Source organism: Phyllobates terribilis, unplaced genomic scaffold (genome assembly GCF_046119375.1).
Source record: "Phyllobates terribilis strain yellow unplaced genomic scaffold, ASM4611937v1 Scaffold_11__3_contigs__length_659146591, whole genome shotgun sequence".
Lineage (NCBI taxonomy): Eukaryota > Metazoa > Chordata > Amphibia > Anura > Dendrobatidae > Phyllobates > Phyllobates terribilis.
The window spans coordinates 524,674,854-524,696,844 of NW_027362771.1; the positions used below are offsets into that span (position 1 = coordinate 524,674,854).

Sequence of the window (21,991 nt, forward strand, 5' to 3'; positions counted from 1 at the left end):
ATATTATTTTTCGAATGCATGGACAGCGAGAAGTAAAGAATCATTTTCAGTGCACAGCTCTTATACAGAATTAAGCAATTGCATGTCACGTACTACAGTATATACATTGCAGTATGCGTAGTACCGGCTGTAGCAAAATGTTTTTGTGCAGCAAGGAGCAGAGGCACATCATCATTTCAATCATCTCATCCTGGGTAAACAGAATCTCCACCAAACACAGGCTGGGAAGCTGAGTCAGAAGCGCGTGAATAGCACAAGCTGCAAGAAATAGGAAAGAGAATGAGTGGAAATAGGTTGCATCACGTGCAATGAAGGTAAGTACAAGAAAAGGGATCATCACACAGCACTAGTGATGAGTGAGTGTGCTCGTTTAACCCTTTCGCTGAGCACGCTCGGGTGCTTTCCGAGTATCTTCAGCATGCTCGTACAGTACAGACCAAAAGTTTGGACACACCTTCTCATTTAAAGATTTTTCTGTATTTTCATGACTATGAAAATTGTACATTCACACTGAAGGCATCAAAACGATGAATTAACACATGTGGAATTATATACTTAACAAAAAAGTGTGAAACTGAAAATATGTCTTATATTCTAGGTTCTTCAAAGTAGCCACCTTTTGCTTTGATGACTGCTTTGCACACTCTTGGCATTCTCTTGATGAGCTTCAAGAGGTAGTCACCGGAAATGGTTTTCACTTCACAGGTGTGCCCTGTCAGGTTTAATAAGTGGGATTTCTTGCCTTATAAATGGGGTTGGGACCATCAGTTGTGTTGTGCAGAAGTCTGGTGGATACACAGCTGATAGTCCTACTGAATAGACTGTTAGAATTTGTATTATGGCAAGAAAAAAGCAGCTAAGTAAAGAAAAACGAGCGACCATCATTACTTTAAGAAATGAAGGTCAGTCAGTCCGAAAAATTGGGAAAACTTTGAAAGTGTCCCCAAGTGCAGTTGCAAAAACCATCAAGCGCTACAAAGAAACTGGCTCACATGAAGACCGCCCCAGGAAAGTGTAACATCCCTGGCGGCGTGCTTGCATAGTGCACCACCTCCCACCATGCAAGACCGCAATCTTACCCATCAGTCCAGCCTGCAAACCTTGCTCCAGTTCATGCTGTGTGCATGTCTCTTGTCTGACTGCTTAGGGCAGCGGCCCGGTTACTTCCTAATTCTTATAGCAGCTGTGGGCGCACCCCTAATGCGTCTCCAGCCTATTGCTGTGAGTCACTGGATATTTAAACCCCCTCCACCCAGAAGGAGGTGCCTGAGCAACACTATCTATCAGTGTGCTCCTTGCCTCTGAGTTGCCAGGTCTTGTCCTGTATCTTGTCTGTTTCTGCCACCTTGGGGGCTGCATACCCAGGCCTGTTATCTCTGACTTCTTGTCTGTTTCTGCCACCCTGGGGGCTGTATACCCAGGCTCGTTCCTGTATCTCGTTGCAGTATCAGTTCCTGTCTGAACTGTCTCCTAGCCTGTTACCTGTTTGTCTCTATGTCTGTACCCTCCCTTTTCCTGCAGTGTCTGAACCTGCACCTAACTCCTACTCGTTGTCTCTGTACTTCTGTTTGTGAGTTTGGTGTCCACTCGCTACTTCATTGTAAGTACCTTGTGTGTATCTGGTTCTGCTTGTCCCTTTTCCCTTCCTCCGTATCTACCTCCTGTGTTCTAGCCATCTTCCTGTATCTTCCTGTCTGTTTCATGTGAACAGAGCCCTGTCCTCACTGCCTGCACCGTCAGCCCTGTTCTGCTCTGCTTGCTCACCGCTCCGGCGGTTTCGCTCTGCTCTGCCTTGCCCACCGCTCTGGCGGTTCCTCTCCGCTCTACCTAGCCCACCGCTCTGGCGGTTCCTCTCTGCTCTGCCTTGTTCACCGCTCCGGCGGTTTCGCTGTGCTCTGCCTTGTCCACCGCTCCGGCGGTTCCTCTCTGCTCTGCCTTGTCCACCGCTCCTGTGGTTTTGTTCTGCTTGCTCACCGCGCCAGCGGTTTCTCTCTGCTCTGCCTTGCCCACCGCTCTGGCGGTTCCTCTCTGCTCTGCCTTGTCCACCGCACTTGCGGTTTCACTCTGCTCTGCCTTGTCCACCGCACCTGCGGTTTCGCTCCGCTCTGCTAGCTCACCGCTACAGCGGTTTCGCTCTGTTCTGCCTTGTCCACCGCGCCTGCGGTTCCGCTCTGCTCTGCCTTGTCCTCCGCACCGGCGGTTTCGCTTTACTCTGCTTGTCTACCGCATCTGCGGCTCTGTTCCTGTCTCACAGTCTGTACTGGACCCTATCCAGCCTGCGCTCCAACCTGCTAGTACCTGCCTGTCTGCACTCCAGCCGTGCTTGCCAGTATTTCCCTGTCTGCACTCCAGCCGTGCTTGCCAGTACCCACCTGTCTGCATGCCAGCCGTGCTTGTCAGTACCCACCTGTCTGCATACCAGCCATGCTTGCCAGTACCCACCTGTCTGCATACCAGCCATGCTTACCAGTACCCACCTGTCTGTACACCAGTCTAACCTACCTGTTCCTGCATTCCCCGGTGTGGGTCAACAGCTGTGACCGGGGTCTGACCTGGAGTAGCACCTGGTCCCTCTGCTCGGTTCCTCCTTGGTTCACGGAGTCGACTGAGCCACCGTGGGACCTTGGTTCGGGTTGATACTTAGTTACGCCCCTCCAGGCACTCTTCGGCTCATGGTACAGTGGGATCACTAATCACGCTCACGCCAGTCAGTCCGGGCGTGAGCGGAACAGAAAGGAAGACCAAGAGTCACCTCTGCTTCTGAGGATAAGTTTATCCGAGTCACCAGCCTCAGAAATCGCAGGTTAACAGCAGCTCAGATTAGAGACCAGGTCAATGCCACACAGAGTTCTAGCAGCAGACACATCTCTACAACAACTGTTAAGAGGAGACTTTGTGCAGCAGGCCTTCATGGTAAAATAGCTGCTAGGAAACCACTGCTAAGGACAGGCAACAAGCAGAAGAGACTTGTTTGGGCTAAAGAACACAAGGAATGGACATTAGACCAGTGGAAATCTGTGCTTTGGTCTGATGAGTCCAAATTTGAGATCTTTGGTTCCAACCGCAGTGTCTTTGTGCGACGCAGAAAAGGTGAACGGATGGACTCTACATGCCTGGTTCCCACCGTGAAGCATGGAGGAGGAGGTGTGATGGTGTGGGGGTGCTTTGCTGGTGACACTGTTGGGGATTTATTCAAAATTGAAGGCATACTGAACAAGCATGGCTACCACAGCATCTTGCAGCGGCATGCTATTCCATCCGGTTTGGGTTTAGTTGGACCATCATTTATTTTTCAAGAGGACAATAACCCCAAACACACCTCCAGACTGTGTAAGGGCTATTTGACCAAGAAGGACAGTGATGGGGTGCTACGCCAGATGACCTGGCCTCCACAGTCACCAGACCTGAACCCAATCGAGATGGTTTGGGGTGAGCTGGACCGCAGAGTGAAGGCAAAAGGGCCAACAAGTGCTAAGCATCTCTGGGAACTCCTTCAAGATTGTTGGAAGACCATTTCCCGTGACTACCTCTTGAAGCTCATCAAGAGAATGCCAAGAGTGTGCAAAGCAGTCATCAAAGCAAAAGGTGGCTACTTTGAAGAACCTAGAATATAGGACATATTTTCAGTTGTTTCACACTTTTTTGTAAAGTATATAATTCCACATGTGTTAATCCATAGTTTTGATGCCTTCAGTGTGAATGTACAATTTTCAAAGTCATGAAAATACAGAAAAATCTTTAAATGAGAAGGTGTGTCCAAATTTTTGGTCTGTACTGTATATTATGTTTGAATCTCTGCGTCTGCATGATTTATGGCTGTTAGTCAGCCTCAACACATGCAGAGATTGCTTGTTTGTTAGGGAATCCTCACATGTGTTGAGGCTGACTAACAGTCATAAATCATGCAGCCGCAGGGACTCGAACTTAATATACGAGCACGCCGAAGATACTCGGAAAACACCAGAAATGCTCGGCGAAAGGGTTAAACGAACACGCTCGCTCATCACTACACAGCACGTTCAGCTGGGCTCTTAAAGGGGTTCTGCATGACTAAGGTATAAATAATAAGAGACAACCGGCAATCCATCTGATCAGCTGTTACCAGAACAGCCACTATACAGTCTATACAGAGCTCTGGTGTCCACCTGTAGCCCACTGTGTCCTTCCAGCAGATGCAAAGCCGGGTACCAGCTGATTGGTGGGGTTGCTGAGTGTCGGGCCCTCACTGATCTGATGCTGATGATCTATCCTAAGGATGGATCATCAATATCTTATCTATGTATAATTTCTTCTATTTTGCTTATGTGGTGTGTTGTAATGTTACTGCATAAAGCGTCTACATAGTGCAGAAGGCATCAATGAATAGCTAGGCAACATTCCCACACTGCAATTGTAAAATGTTGTTTCGTGTGAACATGATCAACAACTGGATACCATTGTCCTTATCAATGGTGCAAGTCCCTTCACACAGGATACCGGCATTGGAAGTCAGAGTCATACATTTCCAGGTGGAACACCAGCGGTAAGGCACAAAGCAATCTCCAGAACTGATGCTCCAGACATGTGTTATTAGGGATGTAAGGACAGACATATAAGTGTACCTCCTATAGCTTCATGTAAGAAGACTGGCAGCAGGGAAGAGCTCTGTAGGGATAGTTCTCTTATACTATCCAGTGACTCTCTGCAAAGCACATATACATCATCTGAGGGAGTGGAATACAAGGCGACAGAGCCATGGAGGATGGAAAGGCTGTGACGGAGAATATCCCATCTCTGGCCAGAAAATCCAACATCAAACCCATGAAGAAGGATATCTTCAGTTATCGCAGGGAGTTCAGACAGCAGTCTGGTCAGGGAGACACCCTGAAAAATGTAGAGAACAGGGTCGAGCAATAATTTAAGAAAGAGTACTTAAAATGTACATAATCAAGTTATATATGAGGAGTTCAGTCAAATGAGATAAGTTGTTAGGCAAATGCAGCAGATCATCGTGTATATTCACTACTGTTCAAAAGTTTGGGGTCATTTAGAAATTTAATTATTTTTGAAAGAAAAGCACATTAAATGAATCAGAAATACACTCTATACATTGTTAATGTGGTAAATGACTATTCTAGCTGCAAACGTCTTGTTTTTATTGCAATATCTACATCAGGGGTCCTCAAACTACGGCCCGCGGAGGATTTTTGTCTGGCCCGCCGGGCTGTGGGCGGAGGAGAGCGGTGTCAGCGCCCGCCCTTCTCCCCCGCTTGCTCAGGGCCCCGGCAGCCGGATACTTACCTCTCCCCGTGCCTCTGCAGATCCGCTGTCTTCCTGCTGTGCGCTCCCTGTGACGTCTCAGGTCAGAGGGTGCGGTGACGTTGTTCCACCGCGCCCTCCTCTGAGCCATCACAGGCAGCGCAGAGCGGGAAGACGCCGGCAACGCTGGAGTCCGGACCCAAGCAGCGACAGCAGGTGAGAAGTGAGGGGAGTATTTTTTTTTTAATGTATGGAGACATGGGGCATTATAAAGACAGGGGAGTGATATCCTGCATGGGGCATTATATGGGGGGGTGACATCCTGAATGGGGCATTATAACGACAGGGGAGTGATATCCTGCATGGAGCATTATATGGGGGGGGTGACATCCTGAATGGGGCATTATAACGACAGGGGAGTGATATCCTGCATGGGGCATTATATGGGGGGGGGGGGGACATCCAGCATGGGGCATTATAAAGACAGGGGAGTGATATCCTGCATGGGGCATTATATGGGGGGTGTGACATCCAGCATGGGGCATTATATGGGCGGGTGACATCCTGAATGGGGCATTATAACGACAGGGGAGTGATATCCTGCATGGGGCATTATATGGGGGGTGACATCCAGCATGGGGCATTATAAAGACAGGGGAGTGATATCCTGCATGGGGCATTATATGGGGGGGTGACATCCTGAATGGGGCATTATAAAGACAGGGGAGTGATATCCTGCATGGGGCATTATATGGGGGGGTGACATCCTGCATGGGGTATTATATGGGGAGTGACATCCTGCATGGGGCATTATAAGGAGGGGAACAGCCTGCATAGGGCATTATAAGGGGGAAACAGCCTGCCTATTGAGGACCTATGCTGCCTATTGGGGACATTTACCTTCCCATTGAGGACCTATGCTGCCTATTGGGGACCTATGCTGCCTATTGGGGACATTTACCTGCCCATTGAGGACCTATGCTGCCTATTGGGGACATTTACCTGCCTATTGAGGACCTATGCTGCCTATTGGGGACATTTACCTGCCTATTGGGGACATTTACCTGCCTATTGAAATACCGGTTGATTTAACTTTACTTATTCTTCATTTTAAATATTGTATTTGTTCCTGTATTGTTTTTTTACGTCAAAATAAGATATGTGCAGTGTGCATAGGAATTTTTTCATAGTTTTCTTTAAAAATTATATTCCGGCCCTCCAATGGTCTGAGGGACAGTGAACTGGCCTCCTGTTTAAAAAGTTTGAGGACCCCTGATCTACATAGGTGTATAGAGGCCCATTTCCAACAACCACCACTCCAGTGTTTTAATGGTACATTTTGTTTGCTAACTGTAATGTAAAGGCTAATGGATGTTTAGAAAACCCTAGAAAACCCTTGCACAAGTATGTTAGCCCAGCTGAAAACGGTTTGGCTGATTTGAGAAGCTATAACATTGACCTTCCTTTGAGCTAGTTGAGAATCTGGAGCATTACATGTGTTTGTTCTATGAAACTCTCAAAATGGCCAGAAAAAGAGAACTTTCATGTGAAACTCGACAGTCTATTCTTGTTCTTAGAAATTAACGCTATTCCATGCGAGAAATTGCCAAGAAACTGAAGATTTCCTACAACGGTGTGTACTACTCCCTTCAGAGGAGAGCACAAACAGGCTCTAACCAGAGTAGAAAGAGAAGTGGGAGGCCCCGCTGCACAACTGAGCAACAAGACAAGTACATTAGAGTCTCTAGTTTGAGAAATCGACGCCTCACAGCTCCTCAACTGGCAGCTTCATTAAATAGTACACGCAAAACGCCAGTGTCAATGTCTACAGTGAAGAGGCGACTCCGGGATGCTGGCCTTCAGGGCAAAGAAAAAGCCATATCTGGGACTGGCTAATAAAAGGAAAAGATTAAAATAGGCAAAAGAACACAAACATTGGACAGAGGAAGATTGAAAAAAAGTTTTATGGACAGACAAATCAAAGTTTGAGGTGTTTGGATCACACAAAAGAACATTTGTGAGATGCAGAAAAACTGAAAAGATGCTGGAAGAGTGCTTGACGCCATCTGTCAAGCATGGTGGAGGTAATGTGATGGTCTGGGGTTGCTTTGGTGCTGGTAAAGTGGGAGATTTGTACAAAATAATTGGGATTTTAAATAAGGAAGGTTATCACTCCATTTTGCAACGCCATGCCATACCCTGTGGACAGCGCTTCATTGGAGCCAATTTCATCCTACAATAGGACAGTGACCCAAAGCACACCTCCAAATTATGCATGAACTATTTAGGGAAGAAGTAGGCAGCTGGTATTCTATCTGTAATGGAGTGGCCGGCGCTGTCACCAGATCTCAACCCCATTGAGCTGTTGTGGGAGCAGCTTGACCGTATGGTACGCAAAAAGTGCCCATCAAACAAATCCAACTTGTGGGAGGGTCTTCAGGAAGCATGGGGGGAAATTTCTCAAGATTACCTCAGCAAATTAACAGCTAGAATGCCAAAGGTCTGCAATGCTGTAATTGCTGCAAAGGGAGCATTCTTTGACGAAAGCAAAGTTTGAAGGAGAAAATTATTCTTTCAAATAAAAATCATTATTTCTAACCTTGTCAATGTCTGGACTATATTTTCTATTCATTTTGCAACTCATTTGATAAATAAAAGTATGAGTTTTCATGGAAAACACAAAATTGTCTGGGTGACCCCAAACTTTTGAACAGTAGTGTATATATTAGTAGGTATATAGAACTGACCATCGTATATACAGTACGTATATGGAGCCAACCATCGCATAGATATATAGTAAGTACTGTATATGCAGATCATCGTATAGATATATAGTATGTGTATACAGCCGACCATCGTATAGATATATAGTATGTGTATACAGCCGACCATCGTATAGATATATAGTATGTGTATACAGCTGACCATCGTATAGATATATAGTACGTACTGTATATGCAGATCATCGTATAGATATATAGTATGTGTATACAGCCGACCATCGTATAGATATATAGTATGTGTATACAGCCGACCATCGTATAGATATATAGTATGTGTATACAGCCGACCATCGTATAGATATATAGTACGTATATAGAGCCGACCATCGTATTGATATATAGTATGTATATAGAGCCGACCATCGTATTGATATATAGTATGTATATAGAGCCGACCATCGTATAGATATATAGTATGTATATAGAGACGACCATCGTATAGATATATAGTAGGTATATAGAGCCGACCATCGTATTGATATATAGTATGCATATAGAGCCGACCATCGTATAGATATATAGTAAGTATATGCAGCAGATCATCATATAGATATATAGAACATATATGCAGCAGATACTACAGTGCACAAAAGAAACAAAAGGGAATCTATCGCCAGGTTTTTTCTTCCCCATTTGAGAAAAGCTCAATATAGAAGCATAGACCCTGATGCCGGTGATATGTCACTTACTTTATTGGGCGCTGCAGTTTTGATAAAATCACAATTTATCTGCTGCAGATCTACCAGTTGCCCACTCAAAGCACTGATTGGCAGCTTTCTGTGTACAATGTGCATAGGCAGAAAGCTGCCAGTCAGTGGTGGTCGCAGAAATAAAGACAGAGCTCATAAATTTGGAGGACTACATGGAAGCTGGGTTACTAATCCTCTAGTGCAGTGGTCCCCAACCTTTTTTGCACCAGGGAAAGGCTTGAAGCAAGATCATTTTTCCATGGCCCAGCAAGGAGGGGTTGGGGTGGGCGGGGCTATGGAGGGATTTGGAGTTTAGTGCATACTTATCATATAGTGTAGACCAGGTCCCCGCCAGGAGCTATGCCAGGAGCCCCACATAATGTGCTGTGCCAGGAGCCGCATCACTGAGGCCCCATCACGCCCTGCAGCAGGACAGGGCAGCTGTCCTGACAGCTGCTGTTCAGCTGCATTTACTTCATCCCAGGGGCGGACACAGACTGTAGTGGGCCCCTGTGCAAGAAATTTTTGGGGGGCCCCCCCCCGCCCTTCATAAGGCAACAAAGTTATGTAAACATAACCCCCCCCATGTGCAGCTCACCCCCCGTGCATCTCTCATCCCCCTCCGTGCATCTCTCATCCACCCCCCGTGCATCTCTCATCCCCTCCGTGCATCTCTCATCCCCTCCGTGCATCTCTCATCCCCTCCGTGCATCTCTCATCCCCTCCGTGCATCTCTCATCCACCCCCCGTGCATCTCTCACCCCCCCGTGCATCTCTCATCCACCCCCCGTGCATCTCTCATCCACCCCCCGTGCATCTCTCATCCACCCCCCGTGCATCTCTCATCCACCCCCCGTGCATCTCTCATCCACCCCCCGTGCATCTCTCATCCACCCCCCGTGCATCTCTCATCCACCCCCCGTGCATCTCTCATCCACCCCCCGTGCATCTCTCACCCCCCCCGTGCATCTCTCATCCACCCCCCGTGCATCTCTCATCCACCCCCCGTGCATCTCTCATCCACCCCCCGTGCATCTCTCACCCCCCGTGCATCTCTCACCCCCCGTGCATCTCTCACCCCCCCCGTGCATCTCTCATCCACACCCCGTGCATCTCTCATCCCCCCCGTGCATCTCTCATCCCCCCCGTGCATCTCTCATCCCCCCCGTGCATCTCCCCTCCCCCCATGTGCATTTCTCATCTCTCCCCTCCCCCCATGTGCATCTCTCCCCTCCCCCCCATGTGCATCTCTCATCTCTCCCCTCCCCCCATGTGCATCTCTCCCCTCCCCCCCATGTGCATCTCTCATCTCTCCCCTCCCCCCATGTGCATCTCTCATCTCTCCCCTCCCCCCATGTGCATCTCTCATCTCTCCCCTCCCCCCCATGTGCATCTCTCATCTCTCCCCTCCCCCCCATGTGCATCTCTCATCTCTCCCCTCCCCCCCATGTGCATCTCTCATCTCTCCCCTCCCCCCCATGTGCATCTCTCCCCTCCCCCCCATGTGCATCTCTCATCTCTCCCCTCCCCCCCATGTGCATCTCTCCCCTCCCCCCATGTGCATCTCTCCCCTCCCCCATGTGCATCTCTCATCTCTCCCCTCCCCCCCATGTGCATCTCTCATCTCTCCCCTCCCCCCCATGTGCATCTCTCATCTCTCCCCTCCCCCCCATGTGCATCTCTCATCTCTCCCCTCCCCCCCATGTGCATCTCTCATCTCTCCCCCCCATGTGGATCTCTCATCTCTCCCCTCCCCCCATGTGCATCTCCCATTCCCCCCACTCCTAGTTAATTGTATTTAAAAAAAAATAAAACTTGTTATACTTACCCCCATGCGATCCCTGCAGAATCCTGGCGCTCGTCCAAATCGCTGACACCAGGTTCTCCTGCCTTCCGGTCATGTGACGGCGCCGTCACACAACCGGAAGTCAGAGGAATTATGAGATGTCCTGGACCCGGCGCTTTGCATGGGGCCGGGGGCCCCATGAGGAGAGAGACGCACAAGAGGGGGGCTCCGAGGGGGCTCCTACCGGCCGGGCCGCATACTGGAGTCAGGGCAGTCATGCCCTGATGGCGGCCCTGCTGGAGGCTGGAGGGGCCCCCTCTCCCTCGGGGCCCCCGTTCAATGAACCGGCTGCACGGGCGGTAGTTCCGCCCCTGCTTCATCCTGCTTCAGGACCTGTGGTGACATCACAGTTATGTACCTTGATGTCATCACAGGTCCTCTACAGGTCTACCCTGCGGGAGTCTAGAACAGCGGGCAGCATCCACCCCACACAGTGTGCTCTGAGCCACCGCAGACCAGAGCACACTGTCAATGTTTAGTGATTGTCTGTGGCGGTGCCGCGGACCGGCTGAAAAACCCCAACGGCCCGGTCCTGGTCCGCGGACCTCTGCTCTAGTGATAATCTCCAGCTGACAAAACAGTAATTATATCAAAATTGCAGCAAGCAGCCCAGTAATTGACACATCGCTGCATTTAAGGTCTCTGTCTGTACATTATGCAGCTGTCAGATTAGGCGGCAAAAACTTGGTGACAGATTCCCTTTAAAGGCTAAGTCCACCTTAACAAACATTTTTTTCTATTGGGTCAGAGCCTCTAAAATTAAAAATGAAGCAACTTTGCAATATTGATTTAAAATGACATTGTTTAGCTCATACAGCTCCTAAGCAAACCTAGGAGTCTCTGTGGTAACAGAATGGAAACAAACCCTATATAGTGTGCTCCTGAAGGCAGGCGGCCAGCCCCCACTACTGGGGAACCTCCTAAATGTATACACGCATAAAAGCTGGGGACAGATACAAGGTAGTGTGACTGCAGGATCAGACTATACGGGGTTATTTGTTATCTGTTACATTGCAAACACATAATTCTGCAGAAGAGCTGTATACTCAAAACAATTCCTCAATTTATCACTGTAGATACATTGAAGCAAAAAAAAAATTGCTACAGAGCAGTATATAGCCCTTAAATTCATCATTCCAGCATTGTTGTCACTGGCTCTATGGAGGCTCATGCGACATTGTTATGTCACGAGATCCCAGAGGCCAAGTGGCCACTTCACGGTACCACCCTTTGGATAAATCAGACATCTGGAGGAAGGGAGAGAGCAGACGCAGGTGTCTCTTCCTTCGGATGTCTGATTTGTCTAAAGGAGAGGACAGTGAAGTATCTACTGATTGTGTCACACAATCCCTGCAGCCAATGTCACATGAGCCTCTGAAGAGCCAGTAACGACACCGCTGGAACGGCGCTAGCACCATAGGTGAGAATACATATTATTTTATTTGGGAGCCAAATAGTGACTGAGAAGCTGTTGTCTGAGTAATGGACAACCCCTTTAATAAGTGTTTTCTCTTTTTCACAACATTCCTCCTCCATGGATGAGATCTGATTGCCTGAATAGCCACATCCTGTTACTGCTAATTTGAAGGCTTTAAGGAATTGTCCACTACAAAAGATTTGTGCCCTTGTCCGGTCCTCCTATGCAGATGAACCATAACCATCTTGACTTCTGCTGTCTGCACCCTTAACCTGGCATCCTGGGTGCCTCTTGTACTAGGCGCCATGCCATGTCATGACATAACAGTGCCTAGTAAAGGTCAGAGGCGCACGGGATGCCAGGCCAAGGAGGCAGGCAGGCAGAAGTGAAGACGGCCCTGGTCTGGCTGCCATGGTGGATTAGGTTGGTTGTTGGACCAAGCTAGCGTGAACCATTTTGCTCAAGCCTAAAAAAAAAAAAAAAAACACAACTCAATGAGCGGAGCTGCCGCTTTTTGCTTTTTTGTGTATCTTTGACGTAACGATTACATAAATAACAACCGTTGTATTTCCGGTTAATAATTACAAGTCTCCTAACTCCTGGCATGAAACCTGTGCACAATTCCTATGGGAGCCACAACTCACAACTCCTATGGGAGTACTCACAACTCTGTATTTATGGAGAAGAAGTGCTGAAACGATGTGCGAAGACATGACGGCTGTACAACACACGGCAGCTGGAAGACAGAAAGCGGAGGGTTAAATGGCACGTGCGGCATGGGCTTTCTTCACCATTCATTGTTTCAGCGAGTAATATGTAGTTGTGATCACAGATGTAAGCAGTAATTATTCAGAGAGCCGCATACACAATAACAGCCTGTCACTCTCATATTACGAGGAAGCGTTATTAACAACGGTGCAAGGAAAAACAATAACCTCTCCAATAGCTTCTTCCAGATGCCAAAATGAGAGCCGAGACTACAGCCTTCCTTTCCTCCAGTACAGCCTATAGGACTAGGATATGTCCATGTTGGGCCGCTGTAGGACCTGATCCAGAGACAGCCATGTCCTAATACAACATTAGCGCAGAAGTTCTCCTGGATAACAACTCCTTCATACAATTTTCCAGAGGTGAAAAAGAACTAAGGATTCATTAAAAGGGTTATTCCCGCTGCAGTCACTCATGGCGGAGATGGTAACAACCACGGCTATGGGAGGTCGGTTGTTTCAAGGCTGTGGAGTCAGTAAGCCAAACCTCCAACTCCTCAATTTCCATGACTCTGACTCCACGACTCCAACTCCCTCATACATGGCTCATTAAAGTGATAAATTTACTGCAGCACAAATTCATCTCGGCTAAAAGTCTAGACCCTTAGATCAGGAACAGGACAGACATTTAGACATTTATAGGACATTTCAGAACTTTCCCAAATTCTTCTGAAAAAAATATTCCCCACAAACTGCATTGAACTACTGTACCCAATTTATTATATTTTAGGAGTCGGAGTCGGTCCATTTTATACCGACTCCACAGCCCTAGGCTGTTTAGAAAGTTTCTTAAAAGTTGGATGTTTGATGCTTTTTTAATGCAAATATTAAGCTGCGTTTTACAGTACCAGCAAAGGCTATGAGTTTTCAGAAATCTCATACACACACAGTTTTTTTAATCCTGACTGATTTGGAAAACTGCTGCGTTTTTGCAAACTGCAGCATGTCACTTTCAGCATTTTTCACCCATAGAAAGCAATGAGGAAGTGCAAAAACACAGCAAATAATGCAGGTATCAGGTTTTGGTGCAAAAACCTTAGGAAGTTCAATCATGTTTTATTTTATGCGCATATCAGCATACAAAAGAGACAAATGTACCTGAAAAAAACTTGGCGCAAATACCTCTGCAAAACCTGCTATTTGTAAGCAGCTTATTTACTGCCAAGAGAGCAGGTTTTGCCTGGAGGAAAAAACGCAACGTGTGAACATAGCCTTAGGGAAGCTGACAGAATCGATTAAAGGGAACCTACTACATTGAAGGGACCGGTGTGTGATATATGAAGGTTTATTATGTGCAATGCCAGACAAACTGAACAGGTATAATACAAGAAAAGATAAAGCTATTCCCTGACCTAAGGTGATGGACAAAAGCAGAACAGACACGTCCACGGATGTGGCTTCATGATACTTAGATCATTACTATAGGTTTACTAGTATATCAGACGATCCGCTATTTTAATAAGTGGCATAGGTTATATCATTGGGACAAGGTCACCTATTTGCTGGAGAATAGTGCCATTCTTTGTGATATTGCTGCAGCCCCCTCTTTATTGTTCTGAGCCACTGTCATCTGATAAAGGATCACTTCATCTGTACACGCAAATCACCAACATATCAAAGTGTTCAAAAGGCTCCCAGACAAAAGGATTGAGGGAGATGGAGCAATTTACATTAATGAAGAGGAAAGAAATGAGAATAAACCCATCTGCAGCTCGCCTACGACATGATGTGGGGAGGAGCGAATGATGGGGGGCGAGAGGCTGCAGCCTTGTAACAGCTCCGAAATTACAGGAGCTTAACTCCATCACTCCGTCATCTATCTCCTATCAGTGCTTAATGCAAGAGCTGTGAAGACCCCGAAATCAATGCGAGTGGTAACTGAGCGCTAGAGCGAAGTGCGGCGTCTATGAGAAGAACGACGAGTGACTCGCCATTACATAGGGACAAGAGGCTGAAGGTGAGTGTCACCTCAAATCATGACCAGGCTGAACCTCATCAGATACAAGGACATTAAATAAATTGGACTGGATATAAAAAGGATGGAGCAATCATCAGAAATAAGCACTCAACATGATAAATGTGGTCACCGGCTAGTGGGCAAGTGTCAGCTCCATCTAACAATGAGTGTGAACCAAACAATAAAGTAAACAAGGCTTGGCTTCAGTATTTTCATTCAGTTCCGTAACCACAGGTTAATAAAATCATCTCCTTATAAACAATTTTGAGGGAATGGCTCATTCTGAAAAGCTCACTGAATTTGAGGGTGGTAATAGGACGCCAAGGTTTCTTCTTTTTCCCACCTTTAACTGTGAGTGATATTATTGAAAAGTGGAGCCTCTAGGAGCCACAGCCACAGCGAGGAAACCACGCAAAGTGACAGAGCGGCGTCATCAAGAGCTGAGGAGCACAGGGCAGAAAACACGTCATCATCTCAATAACTAGAGAGTTCATATCTCCTCTGGCACTAACATCAGCACAAAAACGGTGTGCCAGGAGCGTCATGGCATGGGTGTCTATAAGATAAGATAAGATATACTTTATTTATCCCGGAGGAAATTGCGGTATCACAGCAGCAGAACACAGATCTCGAACATGACACATATGATAACATAACATTTGGAATGCTTTAGACATTGCTTTTCAGACATTTGTTAAACACCCCCATAGCTGTTGAAACAAACAATCTCCTGTATTTTTCCTTTTTACACCTTAGTTGTATTAGGCGATTGCTGAATGTGCTCTTCTGTTTCGCAAACAGTTCATAAAGCGGGTGTGTGTTGTTGCCCATTATAGCTCTGCACTTCTTCTTAATCCTATCCTCTACCACCTCTTCAAAAGTCCCAAGCTGTAGGCCCATCGTCGCGCTAGCCTTCTTTATAAGTTTGTTGAGCTTGTTGGCGTCAGCAACACGCACACGGTTACCCCAGCAAATTATTGCCGCATGTGGCACTTCCAGTCTAGCTTGCTATCCAGGTAAACCCCCAAATATTTGAAACTGTCCACCATCTCCACATCCTGACCGTCAATGGTAAGAGGTAGGCATACCTTCTTGCACCTTCCATAGCTCATCACCAACTCCCTGGTTTTCTTAACATTTAGTTCTAGATGGTTAGCCTGGCACCATACTACAAAGTCCGCAACCACCCTTCTATATTCCTCTTCATCCTGGTCCTTCCCAATACCGCCAACTATCACAGAGTCATCCGAGTACTTCTGGAGGTGACAACGGTCTGATTTATGCTGAAAGTCAGCTGTGTACAATGTAAAGAGGAATGGCGACAGCACTGTTTCCTGTGGGGCTCAGACACTGCTCAGTACACTATCTGATGTAGCCGTCCCCCACCTAACAAACTGTGGCCTATCCGACAGGTAGTCAATTATCCAATTCACAAGTCCCTCATCCACCGCCATTTTAATCAACTTTCCACGCAGTAAGAGTGGCTGTAATGTGTTGAACGCACTAGAGAAATCAAAGAACAAAGCACGCACTGTGGTTCCATCATTGTTCAAAAAGGAATGTACTGTTTGTAGCAGAGACGCTACAGCATCGTCCACCCCCAGTCCCTGCCGGTACGCAAACTGAAGAGCATCAGTATGCGCCATCACCCTCGGACACAAGTGAGCAAGTACTATTCTCTCCAAGGACTTCATCGCATGCGATGTTAAGGCCACCGGTCTATAGTCCCCCGGGGAAGCCGGGAAGGTAGTCTTGGGAACCGGCACCAGGCAGGAAGTCTTCCATAGCACTGGTACTCTCTTTGATTGTAAGCTCTGGTTAAAGAGATGCTGGAAGACAGTACACAACTCATTTGCACACACTCTGAGGACACGTGGACTGAGACCGTCAGGCCCTGCTGCTTTGCCAATGGCCAGCTTACTAAACTGGTCCCTCACGTCATTTTTGGAGACCGAGAAATGATCTATTTCACCCCCTGTTAATTTAGCTAGTTGTTCCCCGGCCTCCTCCCCCTTCCCTGCTGCTACCGCACCTTTATTGCTGAATCTATTGAAGAACTCATTCATTTCATTAGCCATTCTAAGTCCACCACCCCCCTGCTCCGACCTTGCCTTAAACCCAGTCACTAGCTTCATTCCAGCCCACACCTCTCTGGAGCTTTTTTGTGCAAATTGATTTTCTAATTTAACTCTGAATGCCTCACGGGCAATCTTAATTTTCCCCTTTAGGTCTCGCTGTATAATTTTCAATGCCTCCTTGTCCTTCCTTTTAAAAGCCAGTTTTTTTCATGTTTAGTAAATGTTTCAACTCTTTTGTAATCCATGGCTTATTGTTTATATAACACCGAATCTCTTGAACAGGTACTACAATGTCCATACAGAAGTTGATGTAATCAGTAACTCTGCCAGTAATCTCATTAACATCACAATTCTCTTTCATGGTACACAACACCTCCCAGTCTGTACAATCAAAGCAGTCTTGTAACGCCTCCTCTGCTGCTGGACACCACTTCCTTATCTTTTTAATTGTCACTGGTTGTTTGTGGACGTCTGGTTGGTAAGCAGGAGACAATAGTATGAGGTTGTGGTCAGATTTCCCCAGGGGGGGTAATGCAGCCGATGAATAAGCATTCTTAACATTAGCAAAGAGGAGATCCAGTGTGTTGTTGTCCCGTGTAAGACATTTGACATATTGATAGAACTTTGGTATTGCAGATGAGATCTTTACGCGGTTGAAATCCCCAGAAATTACAGTTAGAGAGTTTGGGTGTTTAGTCTGAAGCCGGGCCATCACCCCTGACAACACATCCCCAGCAGCCTCTGGGTTCGCACATGGTGGTATATACATCACAACTACAATAACAAGAGTGAATTCTCTAGGCAGATAGTAAGGCCTGAGGCCCACTGCTAACAGTTCAATATTTGGACAGCAATGTTTCTCCTTAACAGTTACATGCCCCTGATTGCACCATCTGTTGTTAATGTAGAGTATGACTCCTCCACCTTTTTTCTTGCCACATCTAACTCTCTCTCTATCAGCCCGAACCATTTGAAACCCTGGTACCGAGACACATGAATCTGGGACCTCCTCATGCAGCCAGGTTTCTGTAAAGCACATGAGACTGCATTCCCTAAACTCCTTCTGGGTCTTACTCAGAGCCAGCAGTTCATCCGACTTATTTCCCAGCGATCGTACGTTACCCATGATAATGGATGGGACCACTGGTTTAAACCTTCTCCTCCAGGACTTGATCTTCTTGCCTGCTCTGCAGCCTCTGAAAGGTCTCCTTATTTCCCGTGGAACATTCAGTATTGCCACTGCTGGAGAAGACTTTATCCTGCGCAGTTCCAGAAGACGATCCCTAGAATACACTGCTCGTTTAGCAACAGACCTAGGGTCCACCATCCCGTCATTGTTTCCACCCGTCACACCAGTCCTCTCCATGGCAAATCGTATGCAATGACCTCCACCGCTCACATATGGCTGTATCCCTGTCACAGGCTGTGGGTAGCAGCATGCATCCTTCAGTAGCATTAGCTGAGATGGTCCGTATTGCGTGCCCCAGAGTGTCTGTACCTGCAGGAGACTTGTAAGTGGTGGAAGAAGATCCAGGTGCAGATCTCGTGCTGTGTGCCCAGCAGCAGTTGATAGTGTGGGAAGTGTTGTATCTTCCATCCCTAATAGACGAGTATACAGGAACGTTGCAATCCAGAGAAGGTAATAAAATAATAAAATAAAATAACTGTAACAAAACTGTAACTGAAATAAAGTAGAAGCTTCTGCTGCTGCAATGGGCTGCCAGTAGTCCGGCGCCGTATTGTCTCCACAATCTAGCAGAGAGGCAGACAGGCATGTCCATACCCTCCGGAGTCAGAAAGTGAAGTCTATAGCCGAACATCTGCACGCAAGCCTTAGATCACCAAGCACAAAATTGGATGGAGTGGTGTAAAGCCGCCACAGAACTCAGAAGCAGTAGAAATGGATTTTGTGCAGTGACAGATCACACTTCTCTATCTGGTGCCTGATGGACAAGTCTGGGGCTGGTGAACGCCAGGAGAACGTTACCAGACTGATTACATCGTGCCAGCAGTAAAGCATGGTGGAGGACGGATACCATGGGGTTGTCTTTAAGGGGTTGGCCTTGGCCCCTTGGTTCCAGTTAACAAGAGAAATCTTAATACTTCTTCCCTTAATACTCTTTCCTCCAACAACAAAGTCTGACCTCACAAATGATATTTTGAATGAATGGACAAAAGTCCCAACAAACACCTTCAAAATCTTGTAAAACAGTTCTCTAAAAGAGTGGAAGCTGATACCATTGTAATAACCGACTCCATTGTAATAACTATGGATTTAGAGTAGGGGGCCACATAAGCTCCTGTAGGTGTAATGTGTAGCTATCCCAATACTCTTTTCTACAGTTATATGAAAAAGTTTGGGCACCCCTATTAATCTTAAGCTTAATGTTTTATAAAAATTGGTGTTTTTGCAACAGCTATTTCAGTTTGATATATGTAATAGCTGTTGGACACAGTAATGTTTCTGCCTTGAAATTAGGTTTATTGTACTAACAGAAAATGTGCAATCTGCATTTAAACAAAATTTGACAGGTGCATAAGTATGGGCACCCTTATCATTTTCTTGTTTTAAATACTCCTACCTACTTTTTACTGACTTACTAAAGCACTTTTTTTGGTTTTGTAACCTCATTGAGCTTTGAACTTCATAGCCAGGTATATGCAATCATGAAAAAAGCTACTTAAAGTGGCCACTTGCAAGTTGTTCTCCTGTTTGAATCTCCTCTAAAGAGTGGCATCATGGGCTCCTCAAAACAACTGTCAAATGATCTGAAAACAAAGATTATTCAACATAGTTGTTCAGGGGAAGGATACAAAAAGCAGTCTCAGAGATTTAACCTGTCAGTTTCCACTGTGAGGAACATAGTAAGGAAATGGAAGAACACAGGGACAGTTCTTGCTAAGGCCAGAAGTGGCAGGCCAAGAAAAACATCAGAAAGGCAGAGAAGAAGAATGGTGAGATCAGTCAAGGACAATCCTCAGACCACCTCCAGAGAGCTGCAGCATCAACTTGCTGCAGATGGTGTCACTGTGCATCGGTCAACTATACAATGCACTTTGCACAAGGAGAAGCTGTATGGGAGAGTGATGCGAAAGAAGCAGTTTCTTCAAGCACGCCACAAACAGAGTCGGCTGAGGTATGCAAAAGCACATTTGGAGAAGCCAATTTCTTTTTGGAAGAAGGTCCTGTGGACTGATGAACCCAAGATTGAGTTGTTTTGTCATACAAAAAGGCATTATGCATGGCGGCAGAAAAACACAGCATTCCAAGAAAAACACTTGCTACCCACAGTAAAATTTGGTGGAGGTTCCATCATGCTTTGGGGCTGTGTGACCAATGCCGGCACCGGGAATCTTGTTAAAGTTGAGGGACTCATGGATTCCACTCAGTATCAGCAGATTCTTGACAATAATGTTCAAGAATCAGTGATAACGTTGAAGTTACGCAGTGGATGGATCTTTCAGCAAGACAATGATCCAAAACACCGCTCCAAATCTACTCAGGCATTCATGCAGAGGAACAATTACAATGTTCTGGAATGGCCATCCCAGTCCCCAGACCTGAATATCATTGAACATCTGTGGGATCATTTGAAGAGGGCTGTCCATGCTCGGCGACCATCAAACTTAACTGAACTGGAATTGTTTTGTAAAGAGGAATGGTCAAAAATACCTTCATCCAGGATCCAGGAACTCATTAAAAGCTACAGGAAGCGACTAGAGGCTGTTATTTTTGCAAAAGGAGGATCTACTAACTATTAATGTCACTTTTCTAGTGAGGTGCCCATACTTATGCACCTGTCAAATTTTGTTTGAATGCAGATTGCACATTTTCTGTTAGTACAAAAAACCTCATTTCAAGGCAGAAACATTACTGTGTCCAACAGTTATTACATATATCAAACAAATAGCTGTTGCAAAAACACCAATTTTTATAAAACATTAAGCTTAAGATTAATAAGGGTGCCCAAACTTTTCCATATAACTGTATATAGTGTATTTTTACTTTGTAATAGTGGAAAAAGTCAGCCTCTTCGCCAGCAATGGTCAAACAAGAGCAATGGGTTAATCTATTCTCTCTGCCAAAAAAGCCCCTATACCCTGATGGAGTCCTAGGTGATGGCCACTGCTGGCATGCTGTTCCCCTTAAAATTAATTTATTTCTTAAAAACGGAACAGAATATCGGAGAGGACCACAAAACACCATGGTTGCGAAAAAAATTGCAACCAAAATATTTTTGTGTCTTGAATATAAAGGCGTGTAGAGTAAGGGTATGCTCAAATACATTGGGGCGGAGGTTGTCACCCACTCCATCATACAGCTCTATTTTTCCCAGCAAAATGATGTAAGTCAATGGAGTTCAATAGGCACTAGTGGTGTCTGTCATGCCACGGATCTGGCAACATGTGGAGGATTTCATCATGGGTTTGGAGAAGACTTCATTCAGATTTTGGTTGGCGTTATGTGCTGGGATCACATTGCCGCATTTTCTGTGTTAAAAGACAGTACACGGCAGAGGGAATATTTCCATGCCTTGCGTGTCCTTCCTGTGCAACAAGGTAACAATAACATGTGGATGAGCTCTCAGTGATTCAGACGTGTCGCAGGCCTTGGTCCTAATTCACGCTGGCAACGCTGAACAGTACAGCGCTGAATACTCTCACAGTCACCAGGGTCTTTCTATTATGCAGTCTTAAATAAATACAAGAGGCTTTTGGGGACTTTTACGCATTTTATCATGACTAATATTATGGTGAAGTTAGAAGGAAAATAATGACCACCAAAGCCTTTTCATGGTCAGTATGCTGCTCTATGATGGTTGTTTTCAAGCTGCTCTGTAAGAAAAAAAAAGTGACAATCGCCTGTCTTACCATCACAGACAGTTTTGTGTATATGTCAAGATATCCTAAAATGCTCTCACAGATGCCGGTACAACCTGTGGCCCCTGCACCCTCGTGTGCCTCTGGCCCCTGCTGCACCCCCCCCCCCCCCCCCCGTGTGCCTCTGGCCCCTGCTGCACCCCCCCCCCCCGTGTGCCTCTGGCCCCTGCTGCACCCCCCCCCCCCGTGTGCCTCTGGCCCCTGCTGCACCCCCCCCCCCGTGTGCCTCTGGCCCCTGCTGCACCCTCCCCGTGTGCCTCTGGCCCCTGCTGCACCCTCCCCGTGTGCCTCTGGCCCCTGCTGCACCCCCCCCCCGTGTGCCTCTGGCCCCTGCT

General features: G+C 46.6%; 1 protein-coding gene across 1 annotated transcript in view; it reads right to left on the reverse strand.

Annotated features, from left to right (window-relative positions):
- GPAT2 (glycerol-3-phosphate acyltransferase 2, mitochondrial) overlaps positions 1-21,991 on the reverse strand; it is a 134,327-nt gene that overhangs the window by 36,399 nt on the left and 75,937 nt on the right. The window contains exons 14-16 of the mRNA XM_073653673.1: positions 12,639-12,709; positions 4,602-4,863; positions 125-258 (exon numbers count right to left, since the gene is read on the reverse strand). Coding sequence (XP_073509774.1) covers positions 125-258; positions 4,602-4,863; positions 12,639-12,709 — 467 coding nt within the window. The remainder of the gene's footprint in view (positions 1-124; positions 259-4,601; positions 4,864-12,638; positions 12,710-21,991) is intronic.